We start from the raw sequence: 23,356 nt of genomic DNA, 5'->3' as shown, positions 1-23,356 counted from the left end.
GTTGGAAGTTTCTTTCACTGCGTTCTGGCCGGAAATTCCAGCCGCCACCCTCCTTCCACATCCGGTGTGCCACAATGTTCATTTACCTGCATAAGTGTGCCATGGGATGGGAAAGGGGGCCCCCACACAGGCTGATTTGTCCTGGGCCCCGCACCCTGTTAGAGTCATCTCTGGCTGCAAGGGCTGTTTTTCTTGCATGACTGGGAGTTTCAATTAGTATTGTCTCAAGCTCTATCACTTGGTGCTATGACATCAGACTACCTGCTTTGTGGGTTATTGGCAAAAATCAGCAATGAGCTTAGAGTTTATCACTGTCATAAAAAAGAAGGTTTTACAGGAACTCTCTCCTATAATCTTGCTTGGGTGATTAGGTCAGCATTAATGAAAGCGTAATTATTAAAGAAATACTGTGTGGAGAACCTATGTTTTGTCTGGGCAGATATGAATGATTTGAAAACCTTAAATAAGATAAATTATAGAATCCTTCACAGAGCATTAGAAAATAGGTATTGGCTCAGACTGAAGAGAGTCCTTGTTTATCTCTAATTTCTGTAATTTCCTTTCAGTATCTCTAACACAAAAATGACATAAAATAATAACAGGTTTACTGAATAAAACATAACCTTAGACTTTCTCTAAGGAGAATCCATCACTAGGTGTGTTTTTTTTTCCTGATTGCATACAGAACTTGAAAGCAAGCTTGTGTGACCTTCATTAGACAGATGTTAATGGCTTATCAGCTCAAGGACCTATTGTTCTCAAAACATCTGGCTCATCCCAAAACAATAAATGGCATCAATGTGTGTAATATAATTCCCTATAAAAATGCATGGAAACCTTGATGTAAAATATCATACTTTTTTGGGAGAGGGAGAAAAAAGGAATAATTGAGGTCTTTGTAATTGGTTATTCAAAATTAATGTGTAAGGAGCTATTTTAAGGCAAATAGGCTGAAAAAAATGTTTTTCAAACAATGTAAAAAGATTTCACAGTATATTACATTATAAACAGTATACAGGAAGTATTATAAGCAGTCCAGTACTTCATAATAATCAGTGATAGCTCTTGAAGTATATGCTGATTGTTTTGTGGTTGAGATTATTTATATTACAAGGTACAGTAACAAAATTGCCTTTCAATTATTTATCTTACAAAATAGCTCCATAATGGAGCACACAACAAAATGTTGTGAAAAAGAATGCTTGTGTATGATGGTGACTTCTTTTTATGGAGTGCATGATTAAGACTTGAGAAAATACTCTGCTTGAATCTTCTTTTTACTTATTTATGAAAACTGGAGAAATGCTGAATATGTACCGTATGTGTGTGATTGAAAACAGTAGTATACTAGGCATAATCACCACAGTGCCTTCATAATCAATGCAATATATGTGAACATGTCTTTGCTGTCACACAATCTGTAATTTGCATATGCCAGATCTTCCTTTGTGCACATAGACCAAGACCATACGTACCTGAATCCAAGATAACTTTTAATTTTAGAGAGATTATATACATGCAAAATTTATTTGTTGTAATTTTCTATGTACAGAATCATATTATTGGAGGGTCATCTTAAATTCATGCTCCCAACTGCTGCAGCAGGGCAAGCAGTGGCAAGAGGCAGCAGTGGGGGGTGGGGGGCAGGCAGCAGAGGCCTGACCCCTGCCTTTTGCCTCCTGCACAATGCATGCGTGCCCCTGACCCCTGTCCCGCCACCTGCTCCCACTCCCACCGGTCCCTGCCCTGGCTGTTGCCTCTGTTCCCCTCTACCTTTTCCCATCCCACTCATCTCCCTCCACAACTTACCTTCTAGCTCTGGCTCCACTCTAACCCAGGCCATGGAGCATATAGTCACTCTGGCCAGGCAGTAGTGGTTGCAGCAGCAGCAACTCTGGCCTCAATGCTGGAGTTGGCTCTGGAGCTGCTTTCACCATCACCACTGGTGTGTGGCTGAACAAGGATCAGAGTAGCTCTGTGCCCTGGGCTAGAGTGGGGCCAGAATTGGGGTCATAGTTGGAGGGTAAGCAGCAGTGGATGGGGTTGGGTGGGTAGGTGGGGTGGGGCAGAGTGCAACAGAGGGTAGGTGGTGGGTGGAGGCAGCATCTCTGAGTCCCACCATGGGTTGGGGCCAGAGTTGGAGATGCAGCAGCTGCCTGGCTCCCCAACTAGTACTCAAATCCAAAGCAAGGAGCCTCCCCACCATATTAAATAAGGAAAATAACCTTATCTTGGATTCAAGTAAATACAGTATTTACACTTGCAGATATGTATGGAATTATTTGCCTCGGGTGGATAAATGATTGAACTTATTAATATTAGAAGCATAACTAGGAAAGCCTTAAAACGTTGGTGCTACATACAACTTATTTTATGCACTTCATCCATTAAGCATAACGATGAACATCCCAGCAGTCTTATTGGATTGGAGCCCAGGATAGGCACACTTCATTTCACCTGATTAAACTGAAGTAGCTGTGCTGTTAAAAGCAAACTCATGGAAGCATGTAGCAGTTTGTGACATGACAATGAGACTTGCTCTTTAGTGAACAGGGATACTTTTAAAATGTCCAAATTAACTAGTCCAACTTATTTTAGCAGACTTAGACTGTCCAGGAATCTCTGCTGGTTTCTTTTTATTAGCAAGCTGGGAAGAAGATTTGATTATGAACATTAGCGAAATAAAATGTCTTGCTGTATACAGGTGTCTGCCACAAAAGTTACACAAAACTTCTTAATTTTTTTGCACAGATTCCTTACAGGGATTGATAGATGGTGTGTTTATCTTTGAAGATCTTGCCATCAAAGACAGTAAAACAATACAGCCATATGATGCTATTGTTGTTGAACAATGGACTGTTTTGGAGGTAAGTCTGTAGTTTACTATTCTTTTATTTCCACCCTCACTATATTTTCCTAAATCACAAGCCAACAAAATGGTGAAGCAATCTCTGTTATACTGTGTTTCTCTCTACTTCAGCAATAACACATAGGTTACTGAAGTAAAGGAAAGAGGGTCTGACAACATAATGATATGGCAAATTAACCACAGGTTGGGTATATATGCTTATATTTTGACATCCTCACAATGTGTTCCCGGTGTTGTATATTGTAGGTGTCACTTAAATTATATGGAGGAGTTTGATGGGGAGTGGTAAGGGATAGAGCTCAGGACCTTCTGTTCCAAAAATATTGGCCACTATTAGAAAAAGAAAATCTCCATTAGTTGTCAGGGCAACATAATCGCATCTATCACTCTGGTGATAGTACCAAAGAAAGAATCACTTTAGATAGATATGAGTACAATATGCACACACACAAACTAGTCATTAGCTTCCCAATGACCCCTGTTGGCCAACGTAAGAGGCACTGTTAAATTTTCAGTAGACATGTCTTTGTTCAGAAGTTTCAGTGTTTGCAGATTAATGGAGAAGAATTGGGGGGAAATGCAGAAAGAAACAACCATATGGTATATTGGCTAATTAACAATGCCAAGGGAAATAGATTCTTTCATAAATTTCATAGATTTTCAGGGTTAGGAGGGACCTCAGCAGATCATTGAGTCCAACCCCCTGCCCTGGGCAGGAAAGAGTGCTGGGGTCAGATGACCTCAGCCAGATGTTTGTCCAGTCTCTTCTTAAAGACCCCCCAAGGTAGGGGAGAGCACCACCTCCCTTGGAAGCCCAGTCCAGATTCTGGTAATCATTACCGTAAAGAAGTTCTTCCTAATGTCTAGTCTAAATCTGCTCTCTGTCTGTTTGTGGCTGTTGTTTCTAGTTACTCCAAGGGGTGCCTTGGTAAACAGAGGATCTCCTATTCCTTGCTCCCCCTCCCCCTGCCCCCCCCGACAAATTTGTAGACAGCCACCAAATCCCCTCTCAGCCTTCTCTTACGGAGGCTGAGGAGATCTAGGTCACTCAACTTCTCCTCATAGGACCTATCCTGCAGGCCTCTAATCATATAAGAGAACGCAGTACTCCAGCTGCAGCCTACCAGTGCCACACAGAGAGGAAGTATCACCTCCCTAGACCTGTTCGTGATGCACCTATTAATGCATGATAGAGTGCAGTTAGCTCTAATGATCATTTTGTCACACTGTCAACTCACGTTCATCTTTAAGTCAACTATGACTCCGAGATCCCTTTCCGCTGCTGTGCTGCTTAGAAAGTATCCCCCAATCTGTATGTGTGTTGGTGATTCCTTCTCCCTAGGTGTAGTACTCTGCACTTTTCCTTGTTAAACTGCATCCTACTTTGTTCTGCCCACTTTTCCAGCTTGTCCAAATCCACCTGAATCCACCTTGTTCAAATCACTGATGGAGATGTTGAACAGCACTGGCCTGAGGACTAAGCCCTGGGGGACACCACTGCCCACATCCTTCCAGGTCGATACCGACCTGTCCACCACCGCTCTCTGGGTGCATCCTATTAGCCAATTTGCCACCCACCTGACTGTGTAATCAGCTAAGTCACACCCGCTCAGTTTTTTTATGAGAATGGGATGTGACACTATATCAAAGGCTTTTTAAAAATCCAAGTATATGATATCTACCTCCGCTCCTGTATCTAAGCAGTTTGTGACCTGGTCATAAAGAGAAACAAGGTTTGTCAGGCAGGATCAACCTGCTATGAATCCATGCTGGTTGCCCTTCAGCATTACTTTTCCTGTTGGACTCTCACAAATATATTCCTTAATAATTTTTTCAAAGGTTTTCCCAAGAATAGAGGTGAGACTAACCGGTCTATAGTTACCCGGATCCTCCTTCTTCCCCTTTTTGAAAATGGGGACCACATTGGCCCTTTTCCAGTCCACTGGGACCAGCCCTGAGCATGATGAGCGCTCAAACAGTTTTGTTATTGGTTCTGCTATTTCACTGGCCAATTCCTTTAGTACCCTTGGATGAAGATCACCTGGGCCTGGTGACTTGAGCACATCAAGCACTTTCAAGTCCCCTTTCACTAGGTCAGCACTAACTTTTGGTAGGCTAGTGTCCCCCCATGCCTGTCTATACTCCAGTTTGGTAATATGTCTTTGGATCAGGCCAATAGGTTCAGGTCTTCAGCTGCAGGCAAAAATTTTTACAGCTAGGTAAAACAATCCAACTGAAATGAGTTTAAATTGTTATTATATCTAAAGGAAAAGATCCCATTGAACATGCATTTTTATTATCACCCACTATTTTAATTTCACCAGTGCTGTTGCTATTTCAGTCGGCACCAGAAAATCTGTCCCCTAAAGGTGATGACTAGGCCTCCAGTTTGATGTAAAATCAATAGCGTGTAAAATCTGGAATGAGGCTTAAGTAAAGCATGGTTGGCCAAAAAGTTTGCATTAGCAAAACATGTTGAGTCATCACTAGTTTAAATATCTAAAATTCCAACAAACCAAAGGTTAAAGTCTGCTGAATTTTAGCAGTTCTCAGGGGGTGATATTGTGGATTAGTAAAATAAAATGGTTTTATGGTAATAACGAACAATTGGGTGTTGTGCTTACCAGGTAGAGAAGGTTCCTCTTGTGGTTAAATATGTTTGAATGTGTGTCTTATGTTCAGTTTTAATTCAGTAGGCTAAGATCTGTTAGGTTTTTAAGGCTAAATGTAGCAACAAACTAGAGCCTGTGAAGGAATCTCAAAGACATTGCATCTAAAGGAGGATTTATATCCCTGTTGTGTACAGCCTTCCAGATGCTCATAGGGTGTGCAGCTTCAGACATCTTTGAAAAGGCTGCAGTTTATGATGTCTTGTAGAGTGAGGAGGTGAGAACAGGCCAGGGTCCAGCCTTCTTGCTAGTACTGCATGTATTAGCCAATGTGGTCCTTGCATTTGGAGATGTAAGAAATGCAACTATGGTTAGCTCCCACATCCTTATCCTTCCTGACCTGCTCTGTGTTGCTTCCCCATGCAGAGGTTAGTTACAGTTCAGCCTTTCCGTGCTTTAGGAATCTGTTTTAGCAGCAAATTACATCTTTACTTTTTTACTATCTTGAATTTTTTACCCTATCCAACTTTCTATTAAGTAAGTTGGGATATAACCATAACAAACTGCAAAGCCTTTTGTGCCCCTGACAATGTCTTCTTTTAATTTTCATAAATATTGTCTGTTTTGGAGGCTAAATGCTAGCCATCTTAGAAGAAATGATACATTTCTCGATCATTTCCATAAGAAACTTGGGAACTTCTGCTTTTTGCTTCAAAATATAGACCTTCTAAATATTTTACCTTTCCTTTATTATTGTTGCTGTATTATATTTACACATGTATAGTGTTTGTTTTGGGTAAACTACAGCAAATACATTTGTTTTTTATTGATTGTATTAGGTGATAGTTTATCCTGATGGACAACTCAGACTTGTTTGTCCTCATTGATTGCAACATGAAAACTCCCCTCCCCTTTTCTGCCCGGTCTACCTAGAGCTTCTGAGAAGTGAAAATTGGAAGTGGCTTCTGAGGGAGTAGAAAGAATTCAAGAGAGTGAAAAAAATTAGCAAGCATTTAAGACACTTGAGTCCTGGGGGTCAGTGAGCTGAAATGGCTGACCTAAAAACCTGACAGTCACATCACTACTCAAGTTGTACTGCTGTTTCCTCTCTCACATATTTACTTTGTAATCTTCTGTCAACCTTAACAGTTCTTCAGACAGTGCCTTTGGGATGGACTTTGCTGGCAACCTTAAGTGGATCGTTCCTTCCAGTCCTTTGAATACTAAAAGTTTGCATACATGTTGGTGAAAACGTTTCTAGTGCTAACTAAGCATCTGCAACAAATACTCCTTCGCAGGCAAAGTAGTTTGGGTTCTTGGCATAGAGCATTAGTCTAGATATAGATGGCTAAATAGGCATATTTACAGAAATGAACTGTTAAAATCGAAACTGTTCATATATTAGTAACATGTACATCAGACCTGCTGAACCAAATTAATTTCCATCAGTCATAATCTGGATTTGATTTAGATTTGAATTGGGGACTTATTGGTTTATATAACTCAGGTGTCCAGAGCAGGTGATCATGCAGTGTAATTTGAGATTTAGGATGGTCTCAATGCTACGTGGCAACACTGCCCTTTTGTGCTTGTGTTTATTCCCAGAAACATTTGAATCCCAAACAGTTCCATTAGACTGAAAATTGCAGCTGGCCCTGGGATCTGCCTGTGAAATTGGCCAGCTGCCTCCTCAAGTTATGTAGACTTCTAGGGCATGTAGGTGAAACGAGAGACGTGTGCATGCCACTTTAAAACGGGTTAAATGTTTTTGCACCACTTTAATGGTGTTGGTGTTTGCACACATCGGCAGTGTATTGTGCATTAATTCCAGCCGCTGTAGCACATTCAGTGGCATAATATGCCTTAAATGACCTTGGGGTGCAGCAAACTAAAACACCTCCAAGGAGTTTTAGTTTGTTGCCCTACAGCCATGGAGCGAAGCACTGGGGTCCGTGCGGCTCAGGGACTGTGCAGGCAGGCCATGCAAGCAGCATGGCAGCAGCCCAAGAAGGCAGGCTCCATTGAAGGAAAAAAGGAGAAAAGCAGTGAGCCTGATCTTTCCCCCCACCCCCCAGAGCCTGCCTGCCTGCAAGAGCTGCGCAGGAACCCGGTCCTTCCCTCCATGGCTGCAGTGTCCCCTGGAACTGCCCGAGCCAGGTGCCTGTGGGCGGGTGCCAGCTTGGGGGGGGGGGCCCGTTGCTGCTGCAGAGGGAAGCACCAGCCGCCTCCCCTCCTCCGCAGCCCAGGGACTGCTCCACCCGCCGGCAGCTCACTCTCCTCTCCCTACTGCTGGAGAGGCAGGTAAGACATGGGTGGACACAACATGGGGGTTTACTTCATCCTAAATTGAAGCACTTTTTAAAAACCCACTGCCTCAATTTAGGGCCCCTGTTTTGTTTACATATGCCCTGAGTCATAAGAGTGAGACCTGTCTTTGTAAAGGTCTCCTGTTCTTCTTTTAGTTAGAAGAACAGGAGAGATGATTTATCTGACTGCCCTTCCTCTCAAATTTAAGTATGTACTTGGGTGTTTCAAAGGCGGAGGTAGAACAGGGGCATAAATAGGTGAAGTGATTAAATCAATGGAAGAGATAGTAATAGGATGCAGGAATCCTAATCCCTGGAATAGTATCTTTTCCATATGTCTCCCAGTTAGATATCCTTAGGATTCACCTTTGCAGTCTCTGGGAAGTGAAGTGGGAGAAGAAGAAATTGAAAGACTTGGAAAGAGAAAGGTTCAAAGATGTTGGAAGAGCTCACTGAAGCTGAGTAAATCTGTTGTGAAGCCCAATAAGTCCTTTGCCTCTTCTACAAATACTTCAAAGAATCATCACCAGAGATTTTCATAGTAATGAAGTGTCTGATAAATCTAGACATTCGTATCAGAGATGTAGGCTCATCTCTGGACCATTATGCTAAATTAATTGTTTTCAGAAATTCATTCTATTAGAACATATCTGTCTTAGACCAGGCAGATGGCCAGCCACAAATTAATGAATAGACTTGCATTTTGAATATACATTGGACCTGCTTATCTTGATCAATCTTCAGAATTGTTGAGACAGAATCTAAACTAAATGCAAATGTCAGACTATTTCCTGAACGAGCTATTACAGTTGCTGGGTTTTTGTGCATCTTCTGTTGATGAAAACTGGTTTATTAAATTTGTTAATTTTATTGTTCTCCAATTAAACTCCTCCCCCATCATTACAGTAGTTACCTGAAAAAAACCAAAAAGGCTATATATATGTGCCATCTGTAATACAATAAATAATAAATAAAAACATAGGAGAACTTATTTAGAGTAAACGAAAAGCTAAATTTTTCCATTAAGCATAAGGGCCAATGAGAGGAATTGGCATGACTCTTAAAAGAGAGAATTTTGCCTGTCTTAATTGCTGTTAAACAACAGCATTCCTTCCAAGTTTAATAGCGAAAACAAGCTGAATACTGCAATGCACTCAGTATGTGTGTAAAATGTCAGTTTGTAGAGGATGTAAAGCTTGCAGCTGTCACAGTATGTGGTCCGGCCAAGCAACAGACAGGATGTCATAGCTTTGAGTTATGTAACTCTTTCCTCTCCAACAAAAATACAACGGTGGCATCTTTTCAAATGACTAGAGGATTCTTAATGACAGAATACTTCCTATGAGCCTACCACTTTAACCCTAAAAATGTCAGGCCACATTATTTCCACTACTGCCTGTGAGTTCTAGCATTAAAACTTCTTTGATGGTTTTAATGTTGCTTGTGTAGGTAAATGTGAGTAGACAGCTCTGATTAACCGAAGACTAGATAGTTTTCCTTCTTTCCAGCTCTGATCTGTCACCTTCTCTCTCCCCTATCCACAAGACAAAACATGCTGTCAAAATTAATGAGTGTTCCTTTAAAATGAGCACTATAAAATATTTAAAATATTTGTATCTTTTTATTACTAATGAGTAATATTCCATCAAAATATTTTCCATGACTTGGAGAGATATATTATTGCTGTGCACATTCAACTCTTGCTTCAGTCCTTTTTTGCTACTTTTCATCTCCAAGTGTGTTGACATGAACTAGACTGTCAGTTTCCAAATGCATTGTGAAGAAGTTGTTTGTCTGGTAGAATGGAAACAATAATGGCATCAATCGTAGGTGTGGTAAACATTCAAAGGTGGTACTTATATCAAGATACAAAATTGTTTCTCTCTGCTAATACTAGGTGGCATATTGTTTTAATTCCATGTTCTTTATGGAGATTTCTCTGGAGATCTTGTTTTGATTTGGCTTTAAATCTGATGTAGGTCAGAAGTTTAATAAATTTGGTGGGCTTGATCTCGTCACTTTGCAACACTTGGCAGCCTCTGGTCACAAGAGAGATGTGTGCCCATAACAGCAAAAAGGGTAAAGGTACTGAGAATGGAAATCAGTTCTGTGAAAAGTGAAAGGCTGTCTGCTCCACATGAAAAAGAGCTGCCAAGTAACTAAAATATTGAGGGATTGCCATTATTACTCCTTTATTATGTAGACAGAGCTGAACAGCTTAGGAGGGGATGTTTTTACAAGTTTCTTATTTGTTTGCTTTGTATCACTGGTTTCTTACCTTATGAAACACCTTGAATACCATATTTAGGGGGATACCATATGCAGTGTTTCTCCAAAAATTAGACATTCAAAATTGAGGTGCTTGGTTTAAGTGGGAAGCGTATCTCCATGCTAAAATGGAGACACAGGGGCACTATGATGGCTACTGGGGCAGTGCTGCCTGCTCTTCCTTTCCCAGGCCTCATTTAGGAAGGGTAGAGTCTGCTGCTCAGGTCACTCTGTCCTTGCCAGCTTTGCAAGTCAAGCTTTAACCCCAGAACAGCCACTACCAATTTAGTAGGAATCAGCAGCAGGCATTCAGAAGGAATCCATGACTATGCATACTAGTGAATTAGTGAAAATGCTTTGTGGAGAATGGTAGCTGCAAAGGGTCTGTTCTGTGGTTCAATAGCTTGTCTAAAAAGAGATGGAGATGATACATTTCATACGCATGGAGTCATCAGCAAGAGAGGCTTTTTTATTCAACCTTTGTTAAAAGAAAAGTGGATTTCACCTAGAGTGAATTGCACTGGGAAGGCTGTGTGCAGAAAATTGTAGCAGGGTTGTAGCCATGGTCCAAAGATTATTCAAGGAGTAAGCTTTTTTTGACAGTATCTTTTATTGGATCAGCTGTTAGTTGGGAGAGATTCTAGGCAAGACTTCAGGCACACAGTACCCTTCCTTAGGTCTGGAAAAGAAGCAGAGACAGCCTAAGTTGACAGATAACCCAGTAACTTTTGTTACATTCCATTAAGTAAATGAAAATACTTTCTTAAAGTAGAAGAGAGCTAAAGTTGAGGAGTAAAGAGAAGTTATCAGGAGCATCTACAAACCAAGTGAAGGGTAGTTTGACTAGTTGCCCTAATCGTATAAAAATATGATCATTGAAATGGGAGGAGGGTTGTTATTACCTGTGAAGTACAGCAAGTTTAGCAGAGAGAGCCAGTAAATAGTAATAGGCCATAAAACTGCACAACACATAGCTACTTTAATTAAAATGCCCACAGTGTCTTGTGTATTCAGCATCCTGAATCTCAAAATGGCGGCGGGGCACTAACTAAAGCTCATTGAACAACCTTTTTGAAATATGGGATGCTGAACATAAGAGACGCTGCAGCATGCTGGAGCGTTCTGATGAAAACGATCAATCAAGTCTGCTCTGGCGATTCTAATTAGAACATGTTGGAGCATGTGTAAAAGTGCCAGTTGTCTCTGTATTGTCCATGGTTTTTCCTGTCTAGTCAAGTTATAAATTTTTGTTCCCAGGCCTGTCTTCTGAAGGTGTTTTGTAGATTTCCCTTCTATACAAGGGTTGTGACTTCAGAAATAGAGTGGTTGTTCTGTGAAAAGTGTTCTCCCACTAATGATTGGTTGTTCCTGTCCTTAATCACTTTTCTGGGGTGGAATAATTTCGTTTTACCTCCATAGTTTTCCTTGACAGCACTGGTGCACTAGATGAAGTACACCACAATTTCTGATAGACGTGTATGATTTTGATTGTTTTATTGTGAGGTGTGTTGATTGTGGTAGCAGTGGAGATGTGTTGGCAGGTTTTGCAATTGCATTTGTTTAAACAGCGAAGGCGTCCCTACGCATGTCCCTGCTTCTTGGGTGCATTATATCATCATGAGTACTTAAACAGTGCCATAACTAAGGGAGCGTACCCAGGGCAGCAGCCCCATGCACCACCTTTGCAGGGGGAGTTCAGAAATAGTCACCAGTACAGCTGACAGCTGGCCAGGGTATGGATATGCTCTGTTAAGCCTTTGCGCTTGAACAGTCCTAATGAGAAGTGTAACTACAGACAGGAGGGGCACTCACCCATGGTGCCAAGTTCAGAGGCGCACCAGAATCACCACCCCCACCACCACAGAGTCCATACTCTGGCAACATACCAATGCCGGGAACTCCAAACAGTCCCCAGGTGGCTGCTGCTGTTCAGCTGAGGACTGCTTAGGAGTTCCTGGCATGGGTATGACTGTTGGGCCTCCCTCCCCAACCTGCCCCACATGCACACAATTTCCTGCAGTGTTGTTCCTAGGTGCGAACTCTGCTTGCTATGCCACTGGTCATAATACTTGTGCAGGTGTCATGGTTATGAAGTGGGATCGGTATTCACAAAACCCATTGAGAAGAATCGGCTTGATGGACATAGCATTTTACTCTCGACTTATACCCAGTAACAAAAATAGTTGAACAGCACCCATAGGTTTTGAGCCTGTGATATTTGGGCATGCCTATAGGTGTGTAGTTTTGTCGATGGGGAGTGGAGTGGGTGGTTGAGTTTTCCTAATATGTTTTGTGGATCTTCGAATCCAGTAGTTCTCACAAAACTAATTGTAATCTCAGCTAAATTGTCATAGATAGCATAGTGCTGAAGAGAAGTCTTGTGTAATACTAGTGCTTTATGGCTTTCTCAAAATCTCATATGTTTACACATGTGCAAAATTTTCACATATCCAAAACTAAGCAAAGGCCTTCCTATGGTTTTGTGTAGTTACTTGCAGGGGTCCTAATCCTGTATGTGATTGTATATAGCAGGGGTGGGCAAAATGCAGTGGATGTGGCCTGCCAGGCCATTCTATCTGGCCCACGTGGCCCCTAAAAAATTTAGAAAATTAATATTAACCTGCCCTGAGCTGCCTGTCATGTGGCCCTCTAACTTGCTGAAACTCAGTGAGTGGCCCTCTGCCCAAAATAATTGCCCACCCCGGTATATAGAGAACCTTCAGGTCTGCTGGAAATCATGAGGACTGTGTCTGGAGGCAGCAGTCTACCCATGCTGATTAGTTAGCCGGACCTGGCACTACTTTACAAAGCCAGCAATCCACACTGGGTCCATCAGTACCAGTTAACAAGATTCTATACAATAGGTTGAAAGGAAGAGCTCATTACTAGAGCAGCAGCATCCAGCTTTCATTGCTGGAATAAAAACACAGAAAACACCTCTTTTGTTTATCATAAATATTTATAAGTGGATCACTAATGTTATATGATTAATGCAAATGGCTTTATGGACACAGTCCCAAAATAGAATAGATGAAATTATTAACCACTTCAGAGTAGGGATTTGTTCTCCTTTGAATGATGTACAGGTGGCATACAATAGTCGCAGCACACGTTCACTGAGTTATCCTTGATGATCCAGGCATTTCATTGCTCTGTTTCTTTGTTCTCTTTCCCTTTTCCTGAGGTGCACGTCAGCTAGGGACAGACATTCAAAAAGCCTGAGCCTGAATTGATTCAATCTTTGCAGTTTAGTTTAACCTGGCTAGGATGAACCGCTTTGTAACTGCACAGACATCCCAGACATGCAGACACATGCCTGCAGTGGCTCAGGCTAGAAGTTGGGGGATGCTAGAGCAGCCCTTCCCTTCCCTTCCCTTCCTTTCCACAGTACTGAACTGAGGGGGTGGGGGTGTGGCCAGGCCTGGGCAGGATGCTCTGACCAGCCCAGCTGGAAATAGATAACAGTGTTTATCACCCCTAACTTAGTGTTAATTACCCCATTAAGAAAACAACAGAGGGACATTACTAGCTACCTGTTGATTCTGCCTGTTGATTTTGCCTGTTGATCCAGCACGGACAGTAGCCAGCGTGTGGTCTGCTAGCTAATACACAGACACCTCTCGGCAGGGCAGAGTGGAGGGGGGAATTCCTCCTTAGCAGGGAGTGGTGAGGGTGAGTAGGGGAGCAGCCCGCAGTCTCTGCTGGAGTTGCAGCCAGGGAGCAGAGGGGAGGGGCCAGCACTGCTGTGAAGCAGAGAGCCACTCCCAGCCCAGAGAGCATGCTGGGATGCTGAGGGAACCTGGTTTATCTTAGACCAGCAAGGGGTCTGGGACAGACATTGCATAAATTGGTTTGACCCAAATCAGTTAAGTCTGATACTACATTCAGTCAGGTTTCTCTCAAACTGGTTTCAGCCATTTTCAAACTGGTTTATGTGCACTGAACATCTGTTCTGATACAGGTTTAAACCAGTTTCTGATCACTTAAACCAGTTTGTGTGTAATGTCTGTCCCTTGCCATCGTGTTCTACCCCCTTCCCCTTCCTAAGGGGTGGAGTGGCACTGGGGCCCAGGTAGTCTGATATTGACCACAAACTCTATGTTCCCTGTATGATGTATAGGGGGAAGACCCTGTAGTACTTCTGTAAAGGAAAGGTCGTGAATTCAGCACCTATTTCCTCATTTGCCAAAATTGGAGACAGTTGCTAGGTATTAATATTTCTGTTCCCTTTTCAGATTTCCAGGATTCCTCCCCCAATGCCTATAGGTTTCCTCAGTTCACTGTCTTTTCGATTTATGTAGAAGCATATTATTGAAACTAACTTAGTGAATGCTTCATCTTCTGTTTTTTGTGATCTGTTTTGTCTCCACATTGCAAAACAATGTGAGGCAGTGACCAGATTTTGTGGCCATGTAATTAAATCACATTTACTTAACACAGAAAACAGAGATTGTTTCAGCTGAACTTTTTTTAAGTCTCTCAAAAGTAAAAGAAGGTGATCAGTGTCTTGTTTTTTAGGTTGGCTTGTGTTTAAACCTGCTGTGGTGAAAATAAATGAAAATTGATGATGTTGTAATACGTGTGGTTTGCCCTAGATATTATCTTTATTTTTAAATCAGATTTTAGAGTTTTCTAATGAGCTAAGACTACTGTGAAGGGAAGAATTGTTGAAAACAAACAGCAAACCATAAATAAAAATGAATTCTTTTTATGTGCTGTAAGTCAGGGAAAAACAAGCTTAATATGCTCTGGTTTCTTGACATGCAAGGTGTGATCAGAGATTTCTTATCATCCACAGGAGAGTAGGAAGTGAGTTAATTAAAATTTTTCCTCCCTTTCACAGAATAAAATGTCTCCCAGTTTGATACACAGTATTCTATGCACACCTTACGTTTTATTAGAGCTCCATCATACATTTTTCTATTGCTTCTTTTTAACTGATCTGGGCTTGAACAGCCTCCAGAATTCTGTAGTTTCATCTTGTGAACTTTTATGTCTGAAATTTTATCTCCACTGTCTCAAATCATAATATATAACAGAGCTTTTCTACAGTCTGTTACAAAAGTTACATTTAGTATAAAAATAAAGCCAGGATTGTTGGTGTCTAAAAAGGGTTTTTTTGTTTCAAGTTTACTGCTTGTTTGAATAGTCTCTGTTTTGGAAAGAAAGGTGGGAGTGACACTAGCAGGTATGACGTCGTGCTAGCATTTGGCCTTACTACTATAATAGTCTGCACTAGCTAGTTGTGACTTCTACTGATACCCCAGTTCCAGCTGTGATATAAATACTAGCACTAGCACCTCTGGACGAGTAGGGCTAACTAGTGCCCTGGGGCACTTAACTTTAAAGGTGCAACTGTTTAGGTTTGTAAGGGAGGAGTTTGAGCTTCAGTTTAAAAAAATGTTTACTTAGGGTTACTCTGTTCCCCTCTACGTGTCACCTCCGAGCAAAATTATTTGGTAGAAGAAAGTGTTGCTTTGCAGGTCTTTGGGGTAGGGATATTGAGAAGAGGTATCATGGGCAGTCAGAAACCTCCAGCAAAGTTGTTAAGAGGATCTGGGCATAATTCTAAGGCTGTATGAACCTAGGTAGGGTGAGGACACACTTTCTCCTGAGTGGTAGCATGTGAGCAAACTGGTGCGCACAGGTGAGAAAACAAACATTATAACAATTTCATACCACTCTTTCTACCAAAACCTTTCCCTTCCACTTCTTTACACTTTAGACCTTCTGAACTAAAAATCCTTTAATTTTGTTGAGCCTTAACCTGCTCTTTGCCCTGCTACAAAGAAATGCAACATCATCTGCTACAGTTGAGTCTGACAAGTAAGACAGGTCAGAATCCAGCAGGTGTTTCATTGTATTGCCCCTGAGAGAGCCTGCAAAGAAAACTGGATGTGGCAGGAGAAACTGCATCCCTGAAATGGCTCTGCTTCTGTAAGCAGCCAAGAGTGCTTTGTGCTGCAGCCATGCCCACCTTAGTTGCCATAACAACCCTTTGATTTTTTTGACACGTTTGTCACATTTCTTGATGAAATACGAAGGTTCTCCTTGGTAATCACTAACCTTGGGCACCGAGTCTGAAAGCTCAATCCTCTTTGCATCATCAGTGATCGCTTAGGGCATGAACAAAGCTCTGGTCTGCTCTTTGTGGATGTTCTGTCTATTATGTTCCATAAGTTTCCCCCTTCTAAATACCATTTGACAGAGGGGTCCTTTTGGACAGGGCTTTTGCCATATTCTTCCATCTGCTCAGAGCAGATGCTTTGATATCTTTCTTGATACAAATCCTAGATATATCCCTCTTTGTATTTTTGAGATAAAAGGTGGTCGATTTCTCTGATAAGCATTTGTTAAAATTCGTTCCATTTAATACCTAGTATTTTCCTGGACATTTACTTGAGAAGGCTTTTAGACTTCCATCTATACCTTTGGATTTACTTCAGGCTGAAGACCCCTTAAAAACTGGAAAAAGAAGAAAAAGTAATGTTGCAACTTGCATAGAGACTGGAAGTGGAAAGGAAGGAAAAGGTAGTGGGGCTGATGGAGCCTCTGACTGGTGAGGCTCTGTAAATGCGACACTGCTGCAAGTCCCAGTAGATTCAAAGCTCCTGATAGACTGCTGAGGAAATGAGTCAGAGGCCCTCTTAAAAGGCATCTAAACTATGACCTACATATGGTGATGTTGTCAGTCCCTGCCACTATGTCCACTTCTGAAAATGGATATAGTTATTAGGTGTCTAAGTGACTTGCAACAAGAAGAAAGACCAGTGCAGACTGGCAGTTAGTTTCTTTGTCTAAAATACAGCAACAACATACGAATGATGTCTGTTCAAATGAGTATTATTACAGAATATATGGCTTTCCATTTGAACTTTGTTGATTAGCATTGATGGCCGGCAAGTGATTGTACATTGCACAATTTTGAGAATGAACAAGTAGGTGAAGACACACAGTCAAAGGTAATGCCTCCCAGAATTTACTTGTTTGTTTATTTTGGCAAATGTAGGTGGCACTGCAGTGGAGTGTAGTTGTACGTGTAGTGAGTATTTGTAATGTATTACAGTATTTTAGTAAAGCTTGTAACACTGAAGAATAAATGCACTTGTAGTATATTTTGTTAAACTAGTGAAATCTTGGTAATTAGACACTTAACTGGAGCTCACTCTTTGCTGAGATAGCCATTAGTTGCTTTTGTGTTTGGTTTTTTTTAAAGAATTGTTCGGTTTGCAGCTTAAAGGAGAGAGAATTAGTGGTGCCCTATTGTACGGTATCTGTGAGCAAAGCCTGACTTTTATGGTGAAAGGTAGCATTTTCATCTCACCCACATATTTCCTGATTCAGAATAATAAATAGGCAGTGGTCGTTTGCCTGTGGGTGACAAAAGAAATAAAACAAATTGTACTCATATTTTCTTTCTCGTGCTGCTGGATGCAAATAACATAGGCTCATTACCACCATCATGTCATTTAACACCCTAGGAAATACTCTGAGCTCAGAGGGCCAAATTTTGCTCTCAGCTCCGCTGATGTAGAGCTGGAGTAATTCTCTTGATTCCAGTAGAAATGCTTGAGGTTTACACCAGTGTTGTCAAGAGCAGAATCTGTCCTGGGCAAAAAAGCGTGGTTTTGTGCTGCTGGAATATCTTTTTGTTTGCAGGGAGGTAATTGTTCTTTTTTCACTGAAGATTGCAGGAGGCTCTTTGTCCAGGGAAGCTCTGATAAAAACAAAATGAATTAGGCCTGTTGATCTGATTGATCAGCTGGCACATGGCTGATTTGGGAAGCACAAGAAGACATCATGTATTTGTACTGTTTTAACAAATGTATTAAACTCTGCAGTGTAAATTGGAAACTAACCTTGCACCGTTGCGTGTTTTATATCATTTTCCTTCCTGTTTTGCTGAACTTGCAAAAATGCTGTAATTTCAGTAAACCAAGCAAACAGCTTCTCTCCTCTTTCTCCTCTTGTCCCCCCAAAACATAAACACATTTTTTTATATAAAGCCAAAGAGCCCACTTCAAGTGATAATCCCACTGTTGATTTCTTCCCCAGGGGATGGAAGTGAAGACAGATTATATTCCACTGCTGAATTCTCTTGCTGCATATGGTTGGCAGCTGACATGTGTGCTTCCTACTCCAATTGTAAAGACAAACAGGTAACGTGTTTGCCTTTTGTTCATGGGGGGGGAGGGCGGTCACTGCATAACCATGGTTGTTTGTACTACCAGCTCTGTGCACTCCTAGCTTGGAATTCCCTGCACCTAGGTGCCAGGCTTCTCATTTCAGCTGCTGTCGAGCTAGTCTAAGCACTCCAACCCCACCACAAATCTGGTTGGCAAGGATCAAGAGTCTAATGGATAGATCCTACTAGACTGGTGTGCACTGCTGTATTTTCCAGACCAGAATTAGCTTCCTTTAAAAAAAAAAACAACAAAAAGAGAACATAGTATCAGTTGCCATAGAAGCACAGGATGTTCCTTAACCAGTAGGTATCCAAAAACTGTGAGGCGACGTATCCACCACGGCTCAGAGAAACTGGGTGAGGTAATACTAATAATACTCTAGCAGCCTTCAACTGAAATATCTTTGCTTATGGTTTTTGGCCTTTTTAGGTCTACTTTAATTTCATTAGTGTAATTATTTTTTGAAACATTAAGATATATTGAAAAACAGACTGACTAAAAACAGTTGTGTAACAATAGTTAATCATTATTACACATTCTGGAACTTCCTTTCAAATAAATGAGTTCATCGGGCAGGAATAGTTTTATAATATATCAATGCCAAGTTGCCATTATTAGTAAAGGATTAAAATGAGCCCAATACTGTCTGAGCCACAGATGGAGACATCTCCTGCCCTGCAAAGCTGACAGTTTACAAAAGCCAAGCATGGTGGGAAAAACCAGTAAGTGTTAGCCTAAATCTAATGTTTTCAATACGCATTTGAATAACTAAATGATGAAAATCTCACTTACGAACTTTAATGACCCAGTGGGCATATGTATACTTGCACTTTAATATGCATTAGCCTATTTTAATGCTTATTAAAGCATCACTAACAAACCATGTTGTTGGTGCGCGTTGAGATACGCTAACGTGCATTTTCCTAGTACCTCATATTGGAGATACTAGATTTAATGTGCACACACTTCAATATGTTAATGTACATGTAGATGCACCCTGTTCTGCTTAAGGGTTTTCTCCTTTCTGTTTTCTGCAAGCCATTTTCTGACCTCATAAGTTGCTTCTGGTTTCCAATAATGATTTAACACTTTGCTTCATGCCTCATAATTAGGAGTAATTTAGGATCTGTCATTTCTTATGCTCAGCTAGTAAAAAAACATTTCAGAGTGTAATTAGGATTATAGTGCACACACCCACCACATGGGTTGTTGTATTTTTTAGTATCAATTCTTTGTTTATACTTCTCTGCCAAATGTTTTAGCAGTAAATACATTAAATGCTGACTGAATGGTGATTTTGGGTGTATCAAATTAGACATAAACTGGAATTAGGTGTGAGGGTTTCCAACAGATAACATTTTATTCAAGGCCTGTAGAGAAGGATGTATTTTTAGGTCATTTTGAGTGTTACTTTTTTGCCATTTTAAGTGAATGACTGTGAAGCAAGTTTTGGGTTTTGAGTCGCACCATATGAAGTTTGTTCATTCTCAGGACTGTTTTTTACAGGGAGGGGAATTTAGCCACTAAGCAGATTGTCTTTCTTCAGAGACCCTCTCTACCCCAAAAAGCAAAGAAGAAAGAATCTAAGGTAAGTGACCTTGAATTCCTGTATATGTTTTTCTTGGCAGTACTCTGATATTCTAATTGATTTTCCATGTCAGTAGAAAGGGCTTATTCAACATTTCTCTGATTTAGAAGGTTTGCTGAACATTATCAGAATGTTTTTTAACTGGGATTTGGACTGTTCAGTCAAAAAATAGTAAAATACTCCAAAGGATGTGAAAGCCAATATCCCTCACTTATTTCTCTTGGAGGGACCTGAAGATTAGGGAAGAGAGTGGGGAGGAGGAGGGGGTCCTAAAGACAACACAGAAGAAGTGCATAGGGATGTAGAATATGTAGATTTAATTCATAGCTTTGCAACAGACTCTTTATCTGGCTTTGGGCAAGTCATTGAATCATTCTGCTCATGCTCACCCCCTGCACATTGGAGGCAATAATACTTGGTTTCTAGCACTCTGCCTTACCTATTTATATTATTATCTCTTTGAGGCTGGGGCTGTATCTTGTAATGGAGCCCTGGCCAGAGCTCTGGCCTTGGTTTTTACAGGGAAGCTCTAGCTCAGTGGCTCTCAACCTTTTTAGCCTCAAGGCATCTCTTTGAAAATGCCAGCTCTCAGCTTTCCACTTGTTTTTCCTTTCTGGGTATGGAAAAATAATATAGCAGTTCTTCTCTTGCAAAGAATTCAGAAAGACCGCAGCGTGTCAGAATGTTAGGTGTGCAAGCACTTACACATGATTCACAAGAGATTTCAAATAGGAATTCATAGCGTCAAAAACAATGTCAAGCACACCCTGTGGCATACTTAAAAGGATTTCACAACACCCCAGGGTGCCATGGCACCTTTGTTTAAAATTACTGCTGTAGCAGTGAGTATAATATAATAACTACTGCCTCTGAGCAAGGAAGAGTTTTACCAAATTGTAAGAAGAAACCAAATCCACCTGGAATTAACTGAACATGTAGCTGACATATATCAGGGTATCTTTGCTGTGTTCCATTTATTAAATTTGCAGCTTGTAGAAGCCATGGCTCAAATGTCATATGTTAACGGTTAGGAGAATATACAGAGATTTGTACAAAGTGCAAAATGGCATAATGCTGACTGTCTTGTCGTGTCCAGGTTTGTCTCACCCTTCCTGATTTGCATGCACAGGAGTCAAGTGAGTGAAGTGTGAAAATGTAAATGGAGCTTTTTATCCATCCTGTGAAAATAAAACATAAGATGGTGAAGAGACAGCTAGTGCTGCCTATGTTTTCTTCCTACTTTGCTTACTGCAATTACACTAGTATTTTACGTGCCCAATGACAGACAGCCATGGCTGCACCTTGTATCATCTGGAAGCTGAATTAGTGCAGACAGCAGAAAATGTTGATTAAGTGGACATGATGAGCACATGAGTTGAGTATTTGGGAACTGTCACCATCTCCCAGTAAACTATCAGGGAGAATTCAAAGTACTGTAGTAGTTTTAACCTATAAAATCCTAACTCAGGACCAAGTTACCTGGGAGCTGTCTGCTCTGCCACAGTGGAGATCAGGAGAGGCATCTGAGCTGGTCTCCTACCTGATACAAGCAAGAGTAACTTCCTGGCACAGTGTCCTTGATTTTGGATGAGTGTGGATAATGTCATTCCTCCTTACAGCATATACTACCTGTTATCACAACTTCCATAATCAATGACTGACTTCCATATATCACAGTATAAAAATAAACTCCTTTTATTATTACTCCAGACAATGCCTCAAGCTGCTTTATAGCAACAATTTTAGCAATCTCTGCTGCATTGTCACTTAATGCCACAGCTATCAAATAATATTCCAAGACCAAATAAGGTAGTAGTTTGCTTTGTTAAAGAAATATATGTAACAATATACAATAGCAAAGAAAACTGGCTTTTTATAATTATGCTCAGCACTTGGGAATTTGGCAGTATACCAGAATAGGGCCTTTGTGCTATACATATAATTGATCTTGCAGTCGCATTGCATTTGGGTACATGGGCTCTTACTGCTCAATGTTAAATTTTTGGGTGTGCATGCAAAACTCATGAGAACAGACCAAACAATTAATATAATGGTGAGAGAGCAGGTAAAGCTAAGGTGGACAGTGTTACTGCAGGGAGCAGGGGTTTGAGGGATGCAAGTCCTCTGAGCTTTCTGGAACCCCTCCTCCTTTTAGTTTATTCATGCATCATTATTTTTTCACATAGCATCATTTTTATGGGTTTGACCTTATTGCCTCTGTTAGATATGAAATAAACATCATGGTCAGACAGTCCATAAGTTTGCAAAAATACAGGGAAGTATCAGGGTATAAATTGTAGCCATGGCACAGTCCTTTGTGAAGTGATGCAAAAACAAGAATATGTTTTGTAAACTTCGGGACCAAGTGCACATTCAGAACAAACATAATCTTTTATGGCTCTCTGTCTCATGAACCACTGCTTCCTCACATGCCACCACTGGGTATGTGATCCTGGTACTGTCAACCTTGCTTAATATCACAGGTTTTTGTTGGTCCCATGCATGTGACGTTGTGAGGGCTTGACTGTACTTCTTCCACCTAGTCAGCCAGAGCCTGGAAAAGGTCAGTCAAATTTCACAAACTGATATTGGTAAAAGAAAATATTTGCATGCCAGCAACATGAAATAAATATAGTGGTAAAATACTAGTAATAAAATGACAGTTGTCACTTCAAGAAAAATATGGAGAAGTGTTGGCCCTCAGATCAATTCTGAGACCCAAGAAAGGTTCAAAGAGTCAGTCCCACCAAAATTAAATAGTCACAACATCAGAATATCTACATTTTGAATAGCAAATTCAATAACAAAATACAGAAAAGATATAAATGACTAAGCAGCATAGATAAAGCATAACAAGCAAATGACTAAAAGTTATAAAATGCACATTATCTAAAGGCTATTTTTAAAAGCAGTTTAATCTTAACATTTCTAAGTGCTAAAGTATTAAAAAGCCTCTAACATGGCCAGCCCATTAGGTAAAGGACCTTCTTACCTAGGTTTCAAAAATTAAGTTGCTACAAAGCACTAACCAGGTATGCCAGTAAGTGGGCATTTCAGAAAGAACAATAGTTCAAGACTGAAGATCTAAAATTCCAGAGCAGACTTGGTTTTATACTCTAACTTGGCTACAATATCAAAAAGCTTACCAAATACAGTAAAAACAAAAATAGAAAAGCATTCATAATATAAAATATGAAAGCTACTCTAATATTTATATGCCTGTACTTACTCTTTCTATAAGCTTTACGTCATCGAAAATTAACCTTGTCTATCATCAAACCACTAAATGTACTCAAGGCAACCTTGCAATCTTTACCATTTTTTCTCAATCCATCTATCTTGAGTTTTTTTAAATGATTCATACCTTGTGACATTCTTGCCTGAGCATTTCCTTTGCCTGATCTACTCCTAGTCAAACTACAGTCAAGCAAATACAAGCAACTCTACACTTGCCTTTCATGAAATGGCTGAAGGCCTACCATTGGGGGGGTGAACTCGGGGGGGGGAGGTGCAGTAGCCCCCCCCCCCCC

The 23,356-nt window shown here is 40.8% G+C and overlaps 1 protein-coding gene across 4 annotated transcripts in view; it reads left to right on the top strand.

Annotated features, from left to right (window-relative positions):
• RFTN1 (raftlin, lipid raft linker 1) overlaps positions 1 to 23,356 on the top strand; it is a 197,716-nt gene that overhangs the window by 169,279 nt on the left and 5,081 nt on the right. For all 4 annotated transcript variants that reach the window (XM_019508672.1, XM_019508673.1, XM_019508670.1 and 1 more), the window contains exons 7-9: positions 2,752 to 2,867; positions 18,108 to 18,211; positions 19,745 to 19,826. In XM_019508672.1, the coding sequence (XP_019364217.1) occupies positions 2,752 to 2,867; positions 18,108 to 18,211; positions 19,745 to 19,826 (302 nt within the window). The remainder of the gene's footprint in view (positions 1 to 2,751; positions 2,868 to 18,107; positions 18,212 to 19,744; positions 19,827 to 23,356) is intronic.

The sequence above is a fragment of the Gavialis gangeticus genome, unplaced genomic scaffold (genome assembly GCF_001723915.1).
Source record: "Gavialis gangeticus isolate Ggan-Ray unplaced genomic scaffold, GavGan_comp1, whole genome shotgun sequence".
Lineage (NCBI taxonomy): Eukaryota > Metazoa > Chordata > Crocodylia > Gavialidae > Gavialis > Gavialis gangeticus.
Note: the sequence above shows the minus strand (reverse complement) of the source record. Positions and strands in the feature narration are given on the sequence as shown.